This window comes from Larus michahellis, chromosome 17 (assembly GCF_964199755.1).
Source record: "Larus michahellis chromosome 17, bLarMic1.1, whole genome shotgun sequence".
NCBI classification, from domain to species: domain Eukaryota; kingdom Metazoa; phylum Chordata; class Aves; order Charadriiformes; family Laridae; genus Larus; species Larus michahellis.
This window is the reverse complement of record NC_133912.1, coordinates 4,567,711-4,581,597: the sequence shown is the minus strand read 5'-3', so window position 1 is coordinate 4,581,597 and position 13,887 is coordinate 4,567,711. Positions and strand designations below refer to the sequence as shown.

General features: G+C 43.0%; 1 protein-coding gene across 11 annotated transcripts in view; it reads left to right on the top strand.

The window, feature by feature from the left end:
• The window catches only part of GRAMD1B (GRAM domain containing 1B), a 138,253-nt gene that overhangs the window by 77,616 nt on the left and 46,750 nt on the right, over positions 1 to 13,887 (top strand). Inside the window, exon 1 of one of the 11 annotated variants that reach the window (XM_074561377.1) lies at positions 3,577 to 3,596. The exons of 7 other annotated variants lie outside the window; for them this stretch is intronic. In XM_074561377.1, coding sequence (XP_074417478.1) covers positions 3,580 to 3,596 — 17 coding nt within the window. In that variant the 5' untranslated portion in view covers positions 3,577 to 3,579. Of the gene's footprint in view, positions 1 to 3,576; positions 3,597 to 11,188; positions 11,571 to 13,887 lie in introns of those variants that run through there. 3 more of the 11 variants (XM_074561378.1, XM_074561379.1, XM_074561381.1) reach the window with 3 other exon arrangements.

The following is a 13,887-nucleotide window of genomic DNA, read 5'->3' as shown; positions in this document are numbered from 1 at the left end:
AATAAATGCTGCACATAAATCAGTAGCTTTTCTTTTCCTTCTGTAACTTTTATATACTCTTGCAGAGCCACATGCTGAATACAAGATGGTGGAATGTTTTCTGAATTTCTCCTTTACTAAAGTTTTCCATTTGACCATCTTTAGGTCTGTACTGTTGATTATACTTTACATTTTTGAGTGGTTTATTTTCTGTAACCATTTTTCGTGGACAGAATGCTCTCTGTGGCTCTCTGTGGTCACAGACAAGTGACATGGGGGTAGATGCTCTGCTTTTTTTCAACTAAAACATGGTGTAAAATGCTGTCATTCTCATTTGACAATGTCACAGCCACTCTATGCATATGGCAAAGGAGCAGGACAGGAAGAATTTGTTTGGGTGGGGGTTTTTTTTGGTGGTTTTTTTTGTTTGTTTGTTTTTGTTTGTTTTTTTTTTTTGTGGGAGGGGGGAGGTAGATATTTGGGGTATTTATTTTGAATCATTTTCAAACCACTTGGAATACCAGGTTTGGAAGAATGTGACTTGACCACACCTAATTTCAGGCCTTGGAATTGGAAGAAGGAAAATGGAGGAGAAGATGAGTTGAATGAAAAAGACTTCAGGGGGAAGAAGGAGGTATATATTCTGGAGTAGCAAAGATACAGTAACAGAAAAAAATGTCCATGTGTGCACATAATATAAGGCACCAAATTAGCTGGGGGACGGAGAAGGACGACTTGTTTATCTTTAATGTAAGAATACCTCCCTTTAACTAGAATCGTTCCTTTAATGAAATACTGAGCAAACAAGCCTGTGTTTAAATGACAGGAGGAAGAGATGGTAAGGTCTGTGGATTCCGGAGAAATCATTTGCAAGGTCTCATCTCTTACTTGCGTAGTGATGAGGCATGAAGTGCTGTGAATTAAAAGGTTTGCACTAGAGGCAGAGTAATTTTAGAAAGCTGGTGGAAGATTAGAGCTGTAATTTTGGTGTATTGCTGACCCTGTAGGAATAGAAATAAAGCAGCTGTAGAGGTCTGAAAGAAGTGTCCTCTGCTCATGAGGAGATAGGGTTGTCACTGTGCAGTCCTCAAACTGGAATTTATTTTTTTCAGACCTGTCAACTATTTAAGAAACGGTGTACTCATGTGGTGCCCTTCAATCTGATGTACCTTTTAGGAAAGAGGTTTGGGAGGCAAACTGTTGCTTAGCTGTAGGACATGAAAGAAGGCATGTGTCTAGGGGTTGGAGCTTAGAGAATCTGAGCAATATTCAGTGGCTGGTTCAAGGGAGTAAAACTACATACATCATTGCTTCAAATGCCTGTTGAGTTATTTTTCCAGCCTTTCCAACAGGAAGTAAAGGTTCCCCATTGATTTTTCCGAGTTTCTGTTTCAAAGGCAGGTGATAGCACAACTGATTTTGGAAATGGATCTGTTTCTAAGATTGTGTTGTTTTACAGTGAGAAAGGCTCTTATAAGAAGAGCCTTGCTGTGCAAGGAGATTTCATGCACACCTCCAGAGGCAGTTTTTGTCCTGAAGAGCTTATATCCTAAATAGTCAAGATGGACAAAGGGTAGAAGAAGGGAAGTGGTATTAAGCTTGGTTTGCAGATGAGGCACACAGAGATTAAAGGCGTTTTTACTTTTAACTTATTTATTAATAGAGGTGTACAAGAAAACTTTCCCTACTGGAAGCTTGGCTTAGGTGAGAAAAAAAAATTGTTATGGCTCAAAACAGTTCTTTAAAGAAAGCAAATTATATTGATGTAAGAGCTAGTATCAGAAATGGAGTTCTCTAAATTGTAACGCTGAAACAGCTGTTAACACCAATCAAATGCAAACCTTTAAAGAGTCTTGCATCTCCAGCAAACAGCAGTAACCAAGAAGTCGTGGGACTGGGCTGCTGCCTATTAGGAAAACTACGGAATGCAGAACTAGAGACACTAAAAAACTCGATGGAATTGAGGCATTGATCCATGCTCCTGCCAGTGTGGGACAGTTTGCTGTTTTGGTCTTTATTAATGGTTACCCAATGCTGCTCATAAATATGGCAAGTGAATAGGTTTATACCACTTCTCTCACGCTCTTGACTGCAGGCAAGTTTTTTCCCTCAACTTGATATAATTGCATCGCTCGTTGTTATAAAACCTTTTAATAAAGCTTCTCTTTCTCTTTGGTATTTACATTCTTCAAATATTTGTTGACTGTTTCACTTCGTTTACCCTTCCAGTTTCTTTTCGTAAATGAGCCTCATGAATATTGTGCAGTTTTTGTTGCTTTCCTTTGAACTTATTGCTGTATAAGAATATCGTTCTGGTTATATGGCACCCTTATAATGAAGTTCCCGTTAGAGATTAACTGATCATACAGAGCAAATATTTCATCAGCTTCCATGAGATATTATTGACCAGACTATGCAGCTCTGAATCACATTAGTCTTTCCTGCTCCTCTATCATGTTGCAAGAACATGTCTAATTTGCTTTGCGCTCTTACCGTGCACACTGTCGAGCTGCAGTGCTTTCTTGCTTTCTCAATTTTTTGAATTGCTGGACATGACTTTCTGTTTCCTCCATTATACCTGCTGGGAGTAGGTAAAAAATCAAGGACAGTGCTAGGGTAGCATTCTAGCGTTCTTCATGCTTTGCCCAGAAAAGAATCAGACACACTGTTTATTTTTCTTGTGAGACCGGTTTTTGTATGTGTGTTTATATACACTTTCAATATGAGTCACATTGTCACCTTCTGTATTTTATAACCTCTCTGTAGAAGATGGCGTTTCAAAGAGTTTATATTTGGAAATACCCATGTCTTGAAGACAAATATTTCTCCTGTTGCTGGCTGTGCTGCCTGCTGTTGTATCAGGGAAGTGTATGGTTTGTGTTGCGTCTGATAAGGTTTAGAGAAGGGTGCAGTCCCTCTAGCTCAGCAACATGAAAAGTCAGTATGTCTGTAGAAATGACTAAGTAGTCAGAGAAGAACGCTTTGTGGGAGTAGGAAAGTTGAATTTCAAGGTAACTGGGATGCTTAGGTCCCTGCTGACTGCTCTGTTCCTTTGTCATCACATAAGCAATCCCGGGTGGCTTTTATAGTGGGGAGTACAGAACTATTTAATAAAGCTCTGCTAAAGTGCCCTTGCAAAAATATTTGGGATGCCAGGGATGTGCAACAACACGGAGAAGCTGTACCAGGGCAGTAGAACAAGAGCAGGAGAAGAAAGGAAGTCCTGAAATTTCATAGCTGTCATCAGTGAATGAAGTGAGGAGCGTCCAGGGTTAACTGAGCTCTAGTGATGTGGGCTACAGGGCGTTCTTAAAGAGACAGTGGGTGCTTTTCTTTCTAGTGGGCAGCAGCCAGTTCAGATGCCAGAGCTGGGTAGCAAGTGGCAAAGAAGGCTTTGTTTCAGCCATGCCAAGCTGTTATCAGAGCGGGGAATCTTTTTGTCAACTACTTTTGAGAGCATAAAATGCATCGGAGCAGTAAGATTCTTGAATGGTTCAATGATCTCTCCCCCAGCAGAATTGCTTCTGTCTGCAGTTTAAATGGTGATTTCAGAATCGGAGAGCAGAGGAGCAGGGAAGACACGCAGCTGCGCCCCGGGAAATGCGATGTTGTAACAGGTGGTGATGCAGTCATTTAGCTCTTCATTTTTCATCTCCCAGGCAGGCAGGAGGACTCCTTCCTGTGGATGCAGGTTCCTTTGTGTTTGTGTGTGCGTTGTGAGGTCAGGCAGTTCCTCAGGAAAAAGGATGCCCTGATGCAGTGCAGGGCTGGGACAGAGATACAGAGGGTTTGACTGAGAATCTTAAGTTGGGGTGGAAGGGATGAGGGTATGTGGGGAGAATCTGAGCAAGACTCTTGTGGAGCAATGTTCTGTCTTCATGGGAGTAGGGGCTGGAGTGAGTAGCTGTTTAGTGTTGTTAGTGAGTTTCTGGGTGAGCCCAGCAGAAGGTTACAGGAATGTGAGACCATCCTGGAAGAAAGGGTCAAGCAAGGTTAAGAAAATCAATCAGTGAGAGTGGGAATGAATCTAATGCGTGTGAATGGGTATTGGGATTGAAAATCAGAGGTGTCTCAGGAGGAGCCTGAAGGTAGAGATTGGGGTAGTGCTTTGGGGGAAAGCTTTAGGAGGGTGATTTTGATTGAGATAAACCGATTGGAACAGTCTGGAGGAATGTAGAAGCTGGCATAACTGTAACTGTGTTACATGACATAAAGCACACACTGCATCAGCCAGTGCTAAAGAAAGAGATCGAACCCTTTTAGTGCACTTTTCCTCTTCCTTCTCTTTGTAAACCTACTCACGGGTCTGAGCTGTTCCAGCTCAGTGCAGTGTGGAATAGGGAGTGGAGGGGCGATGGTGGTGGAGGGGATTGAAGGAGTGGGGCATGTCTGTACCAGGAGACAGGGTGTAGCCCAGCCTCTGGCACAGAACAGCCGATGTGCATTTTGCTCTCTCCAATGGCAGCTATTGAAGCTTTATCCAGATGTCAGGGAATTCTCTCTTTGTGCTGAGCTTGCATAGGAACAGCATATATGAGGGTTGCTGCACAATTACTGGGAGCAGAGGAGGATGTGGCTTTCTCATATTCAGAGTGGTATCCAAAGAACATAATTTGTTAGTGTTTCGTTTGAGGTGAAATTTTGCTGCTGCTTGTTCCCTGGTGTCTACCTTCACAATGTAACTGAAAGTAAAATATTTGACTCTGCCCTGTAGGGATAAGAAAAGAAGGATACATAGATAATGGGGGCAATACTGTAATGATTCCACAGGGACCTGTAATAAATGGGTGATCTCCCATTTCTGTTGTTATTTTTCTTTGTGTACGTATGATAGTCTTTCCCTGGTCAACCTGTTGTTTTGCTTTTCTCTTCATCCTCTCTTAACCTGGGCACTGACCTTCCAGCAGTGCAGGGTTTGCAATCAGTGCAGCCTTTCATCTTCATCTCTTCACTGCATGGTTGAAGTCTTGCACTCTAAGCTCCTCAGGGTGAGGGCCCCGTCTGTCTGCAAGCTGCCCAGCCTTTAGCATGGTGCTATAAAACAAATAAATACTGGAGTTACTTTTATTAGTGCTTAATCTCAGAGACGTTATCCTTATTGACGTGCGTATTAATCTTCATTTTCAATTACATTTCTGTACACATTATCAGTGCAGCGCGAGTGCTTCTGGGGTAAAATATGCACCAGCTTATCATCAGTGCACTAGAACAGAACATAGAATGGTTTCAGAGGAAGAAAGAGATGGATTTAGTATCAAGTGGAAGTTGGCAGGGGACTTAAGGATACGTAAGTATCTTTGTAAGATATGGTTAGAAATTCAAGACAGAATTTGTGGGAGATCAGCTCAGCCAGCCTTTCCACTGCATCATCCCAAACCAGTGGTTTCCAGGCCGGGAACAGTTACCTGTCTGTAATCCATGATGCGTTTGCTTTGTGCTCTCCATTTATGCTGACCAGGATGCAATGCTTACCAATGCTGGGATGCGATTCTGTCGGTCTCAACCTACAGGGCAGAGTTGGGCCTACAGAGAAAGATTGACTGAGTTCCCTTGTGCTATCCTTCCTCCTCATTTTCAGAGGTCACATTGAAATAAAGAGGGCTAAAGCTGCATTAAATAACCTCGTGGATAATACTGTTTATGAAAGTGATAGCTGTAGTTACTGTAGGGGTCTCGGGCGGTGCCACATGTGATAGCGGTGGTTGCTGAAGAAACAGTCTACAAAGATACTGGCTGTGCTAAAAATGCTTGTCCTGTGTGATGTTGGCTCTAGCTCTCACTCAGACACTTCACTTGTTGATGTTGAACCTAACTCCCTGAAGCCTCTTTCCTAGCGTCATTTCACCTTTCCTGCTTTTGGCTTTCCACGTGCTGCTTGTTTGAGTGTTGTGTTAAGGACAACAGGTAGGGCTCTGTTTCCTAGGTGAGGTGGGATCTGTTAGTTGTGAATGTCTTTAATTCTGTGTGGTTTCTTTTGTGCAATTAAGGAGAGCTAATTAGCTCCTTTTAGTGCAGTCTCCTTGCAGAGGTAGCTGACCTCTTGTTAATCCTGGATTAAGTTCTTACTAAGAACTGGCTCTTTGTGTGTCCCAGTTAAGATGTTGACACTTTGTTCTCTCTCTCCTTGTTCTCCTCCTCCCCCTCTTCCTCCCCATGCCTTTGAGCACATGATTGCCTGCCTCCTCCATCCCCCACTACTGTAGGAATCCGTGTGCTCTTAGCAGCCACTGTGTCTTGCTCCATGAAAATGCCATTGTCATTTCAGAGTACTCTCTAAAGATATTTGCTTGATCCTGTACCTGCCTAGGAGCCTATTTTCTGCAAGGGAGAAGGAAGAATTTTGGCAAGGCTCCTTATTGCTTAATAGGGTGAGAATACTGTGGTGTTTGAAGAGTAGCACCCATTTTGTACGCTGGAGGCCGGAAGGATGTTCCATGGTCTGAGCAGGAGCTAGCAAACAGGACCACACGTCCCAGTTGGAGAATTCAGCCCGTACAATGCTGTGCATTTAAAAGCAGAGTCCATACATTCATAGTTAAAGAGGGTGTCTAGGAGAAAAGCAGCTTCTGTGCTCCAGCAGTGGTACAAGCAAAAAAATTAAACATGTGCAAAATATTAATTACCACCCAGCATTAGTTACCCACTAATGCTAATCCTGCTTGCAGATGTTGAGGTTTTAGCAATACACTAAGTCTTCCCTGAGGCCATGCTTTCTTGACATTTCTGATATGTCTTTTTGAAGACAAGGCCAGAAGTACTATGAAAGTGCAAGTGTCCTCTGGTTCTGTTCTGAACTCAGCTGACAAGTAGAAGTGTTGGAGAATAACTGTCTCAATGGCTTTAGTGGACAAAGAATTACTGGGAAGGGAAAATAAGAAACCTTATGTGTTTTCAGATCCAGGTGGTCATTGTTCCCAGACGTTTTGCAGACAGACTTTTAAAGGATGATGTTTGTTTCTGTATCACTGGTGTGGCTTACAGGGAGGGTAAGATTGCTCTAGCTGAATATAGAGTTTATCTCAAACCCACTTGTTGCTCTATAGGCGTGGATTTTCAGGCACTGGACTGTCTCGCATGTATCTGTTATCAGCCCGGGCTTTAATTACTTGGACAGTGCATCATTTCCTCTCACCTGAGAGATGCAATATGTATGAGTACGCTTGTGTTACAGCTGGGTCTGAGACAGTAGAGCAGAAACCAGCCCTGCCACTGAGTCCATCAGGCAGTAAAGGTGCAGCTTGTGCTCTCTGCATGAACACTGAAGAGCCTGCCACAGACAGGCACGTTCTGAATTACAGCATCCTCGGAGGGAGTGCTCCTGATGTATGACTTTTCACCTTTCTGTAGGGCTTGGTAGTCCTGCGATATTCAGGCTGTGGTATGTGACCATGCCATGCCATGAGTAGCTCAGCAATCAGGCTCTCCTAAAGCTGTCCTTCACACATGAAGTAATGCCCTAGTGCTCGTCTTGATTCTTTAACACCAGTACCAGGGCAAGGGCTGAGAAACATATGTGCAAGTAAACCCAGTTGACATAAAATATGTTCTGCAGCTCTTGAACAAAACAGGAACTGTTAGCTTTATGTTCAGAAGAGCTTCCTTAAAGGCCGCTAAAGATCATCTTCTCAGTGCAGTATTATCAAAATATTATCACCATGAAAAAATCTGTCTTCATAGTGACATGAATGGTGCTGCAAAGACCAGAGAAATCTAACAGGAGTATTTGTCCTTCTGAAAGTTCTGTGTTGAATTTTGCAGATCTGATAAAGTTCGTAAAGCATTTGAGGTGCCACATGATTTTTCAAATTACCCATAACTTTGCCTTTTGCACACCATCCCAGATAAGCCTAAGAAGCTTTTCTCTAAGTAAGTCTTGCATTTTTACTGCTACTCTTACAGTGCTTTTGGAAGCAGAACTTTCATTTGATTTATCTTCTCTCCTGACAGTCTGAAGAGCGGGTAGGTCTTATTAAACTCATGTATTGAATCTATCTTACCACTTCATGACCTGCTTTGAGCCTTTGTCTGTTCTTCATGGTTCCAGATCTGAAGCAGCCATTGTACTGAATTTCATGAGAGCCTTTGGGTCATGTGACTATTGAAAATTAGTACCTTGTTGAAACCTTAATAGTCATTCATAAAACATACCAGAAGTTGTAGAGGCTGAGAATCACACTTCCAACTATTGCATACATCTTTGAATGCCATAAGGAAAAAAACAAACACTGAAAGATTCATAGACTATAAAACAAAATGGGACCATTCAGATGTCTCTTTAACTCCTGTTGAGTGCAAGGAATAAGACTTGCTTGAATTGATTCTGGTTGAGGTGCAGAATGGTATTTAGGAAAACACAAAACATTGCATAATATTGTTCACCACAGATGGATAATCTAGCCTTGAATTAGTTACAGTGGATAGTTTTGTTTACTTCCAAAAATGCACATCTCTTGTCTAGTCAGAATTTGTCTAGCTTCAGCGCTCGGTACTGTTGCGCTTTCAGCTGTCACCCAAACTTGTGTTCCAGGTGATCATTTAAGCTTGTCATTCCTTGACCTCCAGTCTGTGTTGAATGGATTCAGTGCCGCTATCTTTTATTGTTCATTGCCCTTATCTAAATCCTGTCTATTTTTTCCACATTGTTTACGTGTTGAAACTAGATACAGTCCTAGACTAGCATTCCAGTGGGAATCACACTGCCCACCCTTGGATATGGAGGTACCATTGCATTGGACACAGGGAATAGGGAAGTTTGTATGTTTCACACCATTTTCTTTAAACATGTTTGTAAATCCACCAGTCCACAAACTTCTGTAAGCATTTGAAACTTCTAATGGTTACATCTGAAAGTGAAAAGTCAAGGGGCAAGTTTTAGTGGCTCCGCTTGGTTTTTCTGACTGGATAGCAGGATTTGGCTGTATTCTTGTCCATGCTTAGGTTTGTTTCGGAGAAATACTTCAAAGTTTTTAGTGAGTACCACAAGACTACTGCATGTGGATTTCTCCAGTTGTAAAACACATCAGGTTTACCCATAAACACTGAAACATGGTCCAATGAATTAAAGATTAAAGTCTTGAGAAGAAGGCATTGTAAAATTAGTAGAGTTCTGTGTTAGCAGAAGGTCAATGTGTGTAAGGACAAGATGGTGTGGGATTTGGCTCTAACTCTTCATTGCCAGTTGTTACTTGACTTTACAACTTCTCCTGTTAAGATGGTGCCTTTCCACATAGGTACAAAGCTCCATGCTTATGGGGACTTACAGATTTAAAGCCTGAAGTCAGACATTGCTGGGTGAAGTGACAAACATTGTCATTGTGTTATGGATTCATTTTGTTTGGTACTCTTTGTAAATCTCCAACACTTGAAAACACAATTATATGAGAAGCTTTCTCATTTTAACAGAAGTTTCTCCCATGACTGCAGAGAAAACCTTCAGAACACAACCTCAACAAATGTGTGCTAATGGAATTAGAGGAATAAAATAACAGGTTTGCTTTTGTGGAATGAGATTTTGTGTGCCAAGTTTATGTTTGGGGTGAAAGCTGATGTGTTTTCGATGCTTGTGATTGGCAGCACTGTAAATGGAAAAGGTGAAGAAAGAAGCTCGGTCACAGGAATGATGTCACAAAATAGACTTCAAGCTGATGGATCACTTAATAGGGCAATGCATTCATTAAAATAGTGGCATATACCGAGTGAATCTGTGTGCACCTATGTGTATTCTTTGAGTAATATGAAAAAGATGATGGTACTGTTGCACTATCCTGATAAAGAAGTGTATGGTGATAGTGTTTTCATTTTAAAATCGTGCAGCATTTGAATTGCACAGTGGCATGTGTCTGCTGGTGCAGAACATTGATTCTTAAGAGCAGAGCCCCTCCTGCTCCCACTGATTATAGCAAAATAATGGATAATCAGTCTTTTGGAAAGATGCTGTTTGGGGACATTAGCACTGAAAGGTGTGACTGATCTTAAACAGAAGAGGAAATGGTCAACCCTGTGTATGGAATGGGTAGAATGTAACAAAAGAAAGCAAGGGCAGACTGATGAGTATTTACATCACTTAAGGCACAGCTCCTTCTGTTTTCAGTGGGGAGCAGTTAGTCCCTGAAGGGGTCATTCACAGCATGTAAATTTGGCTGTAGTCTGCCAGCTTACTCTCGAGTTGTCCCACTGGCTCAGTTGACACTACAGGGATCTTTGAAAATAAACATTTAATGTGGGTGATGTGGATGTAGACTGAAGAGAATGCTGAGAAATAGAAGTGATACAAGGCGTCAATTTTTAAAATAATGTAGCCACACTGGAACAGGAGCTTCTCTGGATACTCTTTAAGGCTTGTCTATGCTGGAAAGTTATTTTACATCTAAAGAATAAGCCAGAATACTTCCACGCATGGACACTTGTGCTTCAAATCAAGGGTGTTAGTGCAGGAAGCTGTTGAAGGTCAGTTCTACCCTATTTTCACAGACAAGGTCTGATTTCCTATACTGGAAGGAAAAGTGCATGCTTGTCGATTATTTTACTCTCTTTGTTTTTCATCCTTCAGCCCATGTAATTTATATTGTACTGTGAGAGCCCTTGAGAAGGACTGAAACCCTTCTCCTGATTCTGGCATAAAGAGGTCCATGAGTGGGTGTCTCAGGATACAGTGGTGTGTATGTCCTCCAAAGAAAAACCATGTATTAATACTGCTGTATAGTTGTAAAATTTGCTTGATAACATTGCTTTAAAAATTCCAGGCCTGTTTACACATGGATAGGCATGAAAAATTAAACCAAATTAGCTTCCTAGATGAAGTAACTTAAATTGTGTTGAGGTCACCTTAATTCTGAATGAGTATGTCCTCACAGTGTTCAATTCAGTTTAGATAATCCACTTTACCCGTTAATTAGGGTTTAATTTTCGTGACTGTTCTTGTATTGACATGCTTACAGGTTTTGAAACTTTCTCCCACACGTGTGAGTGCTCTAGTGTGTACACAGGGAGGATGAATATGATTTTCTCAACCTGTATGATCTTAACGTGTGGGCTTTGCCAAACTTTATGAACAGCATCTAAAAGTGGCAGGTATAATCAGGGGACCTTGGGAAAAATCGCAGGAGCTCCCCCCTCCCCCTTTTCCTCTGGTAGATGAATAATGAAAGCATTAAGGGGGTTGCATTATGTAAAGCGGCAGCCCACAGGCTGTGTGCATGCGCGCGCACGCGTGTGTGTGTGTGTGCGTGCGCGTGCAGGAGCGTGTGTGAAAGCACTGGCAGTGAAGGGAGAGGCGCACAGACCTCAGTCAAGCCGCACAAACAATCATAAGCACAAAGAGTGGCGCTCGGGGGAGAAGAGAGGCTGAGCCATGGCAGGCGCTTGAGCAGCATGCAAGGCAGCTGAGAGAGGGGGCTCTGGGTGCCCGTGAGGAGCCCCAGGCACCCCTACTCCCTCTTCCCTTTGGGAAGGGCTCTGAGATGGTGCAGGAGGTGAGTACCCTCCCACCTCACTGCTGGCCCACCCTCGCTCTCCCCCCACCCCACACAAGTGCATGAATGAATGAATTCCTAGCTGCTCCACGCTGCACTACGGTCCCTAATGGCTACCAGGTTAGTGTTACTCTCCTGTTCCTTCTGCTGATGCCTCTCTTCTTCTCCCCTCTGTGTGTATGTGCTCTCTGCAGTCTCTGAATGTGTGTGCACGCGCATGCATGTGTGCGTGTGAAAGATGGAGCCAAAGGGCTGCATGTGCTGTGCTCAGCACAGGTTTGCTGAGCAAATCTACCATCTGAGACATACGCTTTCAAGGCAGATTAAGTCTGGAGTCCATGTTGGTTGCTGCTGCTGCTCCTTTCTGTTTGGGGGACTTGAAAGCAGACAGCGTGACATCATGTTGCAGAGATGCTTGGTTTCTTTTCCCTTCCACAGGCTGATTCCTTTTTCCCTTGTTCTCCCCCATGCATGCACCCTACCTCTCCTGCAGTGGAATTGCTAAAGCAGCCTTTTTGATTGTTTGAAACGACCGATGAGCAAATCTGATTGTTTTTTTCAGCTTTCATTCCCCTCACCCCTCCTCCTTTTCCCTTTACGCCTACTGCCTCCCCCATCCCCGAAGGGGCAGTTATTTTTCTCGTAACATCTGGGTATATGGATAGAGGCAAAAGGGGGTTGAAGTTGGATGAACTGGCGATGCGTCACAGGAGGGCAGCTGGAGCTGCTGCAGAAATATGGTGTATTTGTTTGCCCATGTGCTCCGTTGCTCTTAAAAGGGCTCGGAGCACGCACACTGATGTCTTAGTTCTGCTTTGCATTCCTCACTGGTTTTATGTATTTGCAGTGATGGGGAGGGACGGAATTTGGTTTGTGCTGCTTTTTCAGGCTATCCTCCAGAGTCTATACAGGTGGCTTTTTTTTTTTTTTTTTTTTGAGGGGAGAGCAGTAGGAGATGAGGGCTCACTGCACTGTGTGCGTTTATAGACAGTGAGAATTTGATGAATCCTCATTCATGAAAAAACTGCTTTTTCTTCGATTGCTGGTGACTGTCATTGTCCTGTCCATCATGGAAATCACTGACTCAGTAAACAGGATATATTCCTGTCTCTTTGCTTCATTAAGTCACATGCATCTGCAGGACAACTCCTTTTGAAGCTGGTAGGTTTAGGCTGGAGCTTGTGATTTTGGCTCAGTAGGAAATTTCAAGCTGAATCTCAGAGATATATTTTACATCAGTGCAATAACTTTGGATGCCCAACATTCTGCCAAGGGAAGCCCCCAGTTGCCCATGCCACTGAAAACCAGAAAGCTGGATAAAGCAAGAGAGAATATGCCATGTGGGGGGACAAGTCTGAACCAGGTCCTCAGGACAAAGGACCGTGTGTGACTCTTGCGCTGAGGGTGTCTGACTCTTCCCAGTACCATCCGCAGCCCTTGGCCCTCTCTATTTTTAACTTTCAGCTGGAGAGTGCTGCTTCATGGTTAGAGCAAAGGAGAGAGATTGCGTGGAAAATATCAGGGTGAGTGGGACATGAAATTGTTGTGGTGTTGTTTTCAGAATGGTAAAGGGATGAATCGTCAAGGGATGAGCAAAAGAAATCGATTTGATCCCAGCTTTGAAGATCACAGCATTTTCCATTAACTTATGAAAGCTGATGCTGATGAGCAGCAGGAGTGAGTGGGAAGATGTAAAGCTCCAGCTTTGTCTTCTGCTCTTGAGATATGCAATATCCCTGTCCACCCACGCTTTCTTGCTGATACGATGTGGTGTGAGGCTTCATTAGATGTTTAATCTGTGGTTTATAAAACCCCTGCCACAAGATTAGAATGTCTTCAGGGGGGTGCTACCTGTGCTGGGGATGAAGTCCTGGGATGCTCATAGCCTTGCTGAAGTTATAGTAGGAGACGGGCAGAAAGGAAGAGTGCTTGTGCTGTTCTTGAGGTAATCTAGGAGTTGTACACATCTGTGTCCTCATCCAAAAATGCACATGGAACTTTATCACTGGCTGTTTAGGGCTGTATTACATTTTTCTCATGCTCGCTTGAAAAGATGCACGAGGATTGATGTATAACAGCAACATTGTATCTCCAAACCATTGAAAGATTTTCATGTTAGCTTGGAAATAATGAGGTTTAAAATAAACATGCGTGGACTTGTGAGCTCTGTTCCAGGCTCCGCGATTTTGAAGAGAGCATCAGATACTGCAATTCTTGCTGTTAATTACAAGAGCCATTGGCATTGTGGTGGGGAGGAGAGGAAACAAAGCTGGTATCTGTTCTTCCTTTGGAAGCCCATCCGTAGATGGAGTGACCTGCAGGTGACCATGTTGGGGCTGTGTCTGAAACAGACATGCTGTCAGCTTCAGAGCGATGTGAAATTCTTATTTTGCATTATTTCCCCTTTATTGTTTCCTAGATTTCATTGTATTATCCA